Here is a 2,694-nt window from a genome sequence, read left to right as displayed (position 1 = left end):
ATTCGTGACTTGTCAGGGGTGCCTGTCACGTTTATCCAAAGTTGTGGTGTCGTGACACACGGATACGTCGACAACCGGCCGGTGCCTGCTCAAACCGCGAAGGAGGCTGTCTTGCACACATCGCCAACCTGTATGAGCGATGTACGCTAAGCCTCCGCCCGGCTTTAGTAGTAATGGTATGGGGAGGATGGGCGGCAATGAATATTCGCGGTTACCTCTTCTGTCTCCTTTCAATGCACAAAGAGTGCTGGCCAGTATCCGACGAACAGTGACTCAACAATGTGTCTCATGCAGACTGGCAACGAACCCTAACACCGGCATGCGCCAGTCACGCACGGCATCTGAGACCCCCGGTGCGGAGGCACAACGGACCAACAGTGAGGCGGCATCGGCGGCGGGGGCGAAGCGGCAGTGTGGGGCAGCGGTGAGTGCTGGACGATCTGCATCGAGGTGCGGGGGTGAGCAGCCAGTCGGTCAAAATCGTGTCAGCCTTTACATTCACATCTGTGTGGTTCTGTGGCTCTCCAGTGACGACTGCAACATAACATGACGACCGCCGCCGGTGCCCAAGACGCGGCCTGGGCCGTAGCGATCCACCGCCCGCTCACGCGCCGAGGCCACGGCCCCGGACTCATCATCTTGACGGAGGAAGGCCATGGGGTTCCGAAGGACGGTGTGCTTGACCCCCCGCCCGCGCAGAAATGGGCCGAAGAGGGATATGCGATTGCCGCTGTCACGATCGGTGCAGACGCGGAGACTGTAGATCTGAAACAGGTTCTGCAAAATGCGGCTGACGAGCTCGACGAGCTCGACGTCTGTGATCAGAAAGGCCGCTGTGGTCTTATCAGTGAGCTCCTTTGAGCCCCCTCTACCCGGTGTGACAGCTCTGCAGTGCGTGCTGACATGTTCTCGCAGTCTATGCCGCTGCCTCAAGCCCGGTCCTGGCAAACCTCGCCAAGGAAGGTCCCATCGCGAGCATCGAAGCCGTGGTGTTCTTCGGGGCCGGCGCCGCCTACGGCCACGGTCCTGCGCTGGCGCACGTGGCTGGTCCGGGTGCCGGCCAGACGGCGAGCCTGGCAAACGGTGGGAAGCACTACCTGTACCCTTCGGCGAGGCCCTTTTTCGGGGTTCCCGCCCACGCTGATTATCACGCGGCCTCGGCTTCCCTCGCCCACACGCGAACGCTGTCCTTCCTCAAGCCCCTTTTCGGGGGGCCTTACTTCGACATTGAAGCTGTATGGGAGGAGCACACGCAATTTGAATTCGGCGAACGAAGCGTCGAAAAGACCATGGCTACCATGGTCGAACAGCCCTACGTAAGTCTGGCATGGAGCCTTTCACGTTCGACGCAGAGGACCGCCGAAAGGAAGCCAAGGAAGCTAACGCCAAGGGCGGTAACAGGTCAACCACGTCCCGACGCTGACAGGAGGCGTCGGTCGTGAGCGTCTCACAGACTTCTACCGCCATCACTTCATTTTCAGCAACCCGGAGGACACGGAGCTCGAGCTCGTCAGCCGAACGGTGGGCATTGACAGGGTGATTGACGAGTTTGTCTTCAAATGCACCCATGATAGGGTGATTGACTGGCTGTACGTTTTCTTCTCTTGTTTCTCTCTTTTTCTCTCTTTTTTTTTCTTTTTTTTTCTTGGCGTCGAACCCATATATTTCCTCTCCTGTTTCCTGGAGGTAAGAGGCTGACACTTGACAGGCTCCCCGGGGTGCCCCCGACGGGCAAGGCGCTGACGATACCGTTCACCAGCGTCGTCAACGTGCGGGGCGACCGGCTTCACCACGAGCACATTGCGTGGGACCAGGCGACGGCATTGCGGCAGCTGGGACTGCTGCCAGAGTACCTGCCATTCCCATATGCCATTGATGGCCAGACACCGGCAGAGGGTCGGCGGTTCGAGTACCGGGTGCCGGTAGCAGGGACAGAGACGGCGGCGAAGCTGGCGGACGAAGGGGCTGTCGAGTCCAACGCCATGTTTGCATACACCACGAGGGAGGTGTGACGGAAGGCTCGTCGAGGAAGGGCCTAGATCGGACATTTGAAATTTCCATAGCTCCAATTTCTCATCAGCAAAGGCTAATCAGCGAAGGCATTCTCGGGCATGGCGACGAGGACGGAGAATCGCGACAGCCCATGTTGGATTCTCCGAGCTGTCAGTGCGGGGTGGTGTGAAGGTCTGACCTGTGGCTGTGGGGGCCGAGATCGATGCCCGCGGGGACTGCACACCAATTATCCTGGGAGCACGGGTGAACATCGGCTCGGCCAAACCAATGGGCAACGTCTCGAGGCGGCGACGTGGGCAGAGGCCACGGCTAAACCGCGCCTGACGCGCAGGAACCCCGGATAGGGAGAAACCTCGGAGTCACTAACGGGCCGCTAGGGGATGAACTGGCTCCACTCGGCACCACTCGGTACCCCTCGATCAAGGATCCAACAGCCAAGTTTACGTCGTTTCGGGGATCCCTCATGCCGCCATCGACGCATGGAAGACGCCCATTCAAGACGTCGGTTCGCTGTCCCGATCCGAGTCTCCGGGGAGAGTCTAGAGGTTTGATCCATTTTGGTCTCCAGGTCAAACATGAATCGACATCTCGTCATGGCGCCGCGCCCAGGTACAAAAGGACGTGCCTCGATCCTCGGTTGAACATGTTGGCCTTTGCCTCTACTTTCTCTTCCCATCATCC

General features: G+C 59.3%; 1 protein-coding gene across 1 annotated transcript; it reads left to right on the top strand.

Annotated features, from left to right (window-relative positions):
• Nucleotides 1–546: 546 nt before the first annotated feature.
• On the top strand, nucleotides 547–2,012 carry VDBG_08571 (carboxymethylenebutenolidase; the record flags this gene model as incomplete). Its single annotated transcript, XM_003001480.1, has 4 exons — nucleotides 547–847; nucleotides 916–1,316; nucleotides 1,402–1,589; nucleotides 1,709–2,012. The coding sequence occupies 4 exons, from the start codon at nucleotides 547–549 to the stop codon at nucleotides 2,010–2,012; spliced, it is 1,194 nt and encodes a 397-aa protein (XP_003001526.1).
• Between the last annotated feature and the right edge of the window lie 682 nt (nucleotides 2,013–2,694).

Source organism: Verticillium alfalfae, genomic scaffold (assembly GCF_000150825.1).
Source record: "Verticillium alfalfae VaMs.102 supercont1.12 genomic scaffold, whole genome shotgun sequence".
In the NCBI taxonomy this organism is placed as follows: Eukaryota; Fungi; Ascomycota; class Sordariomycetes; order Glomerellales; family Plectosphaerellaceae; genus Verticillium; species Verticillium alfalfae.
This window is presented reverse-complemented; position numbering and strand designations above follow the sequence as displayed.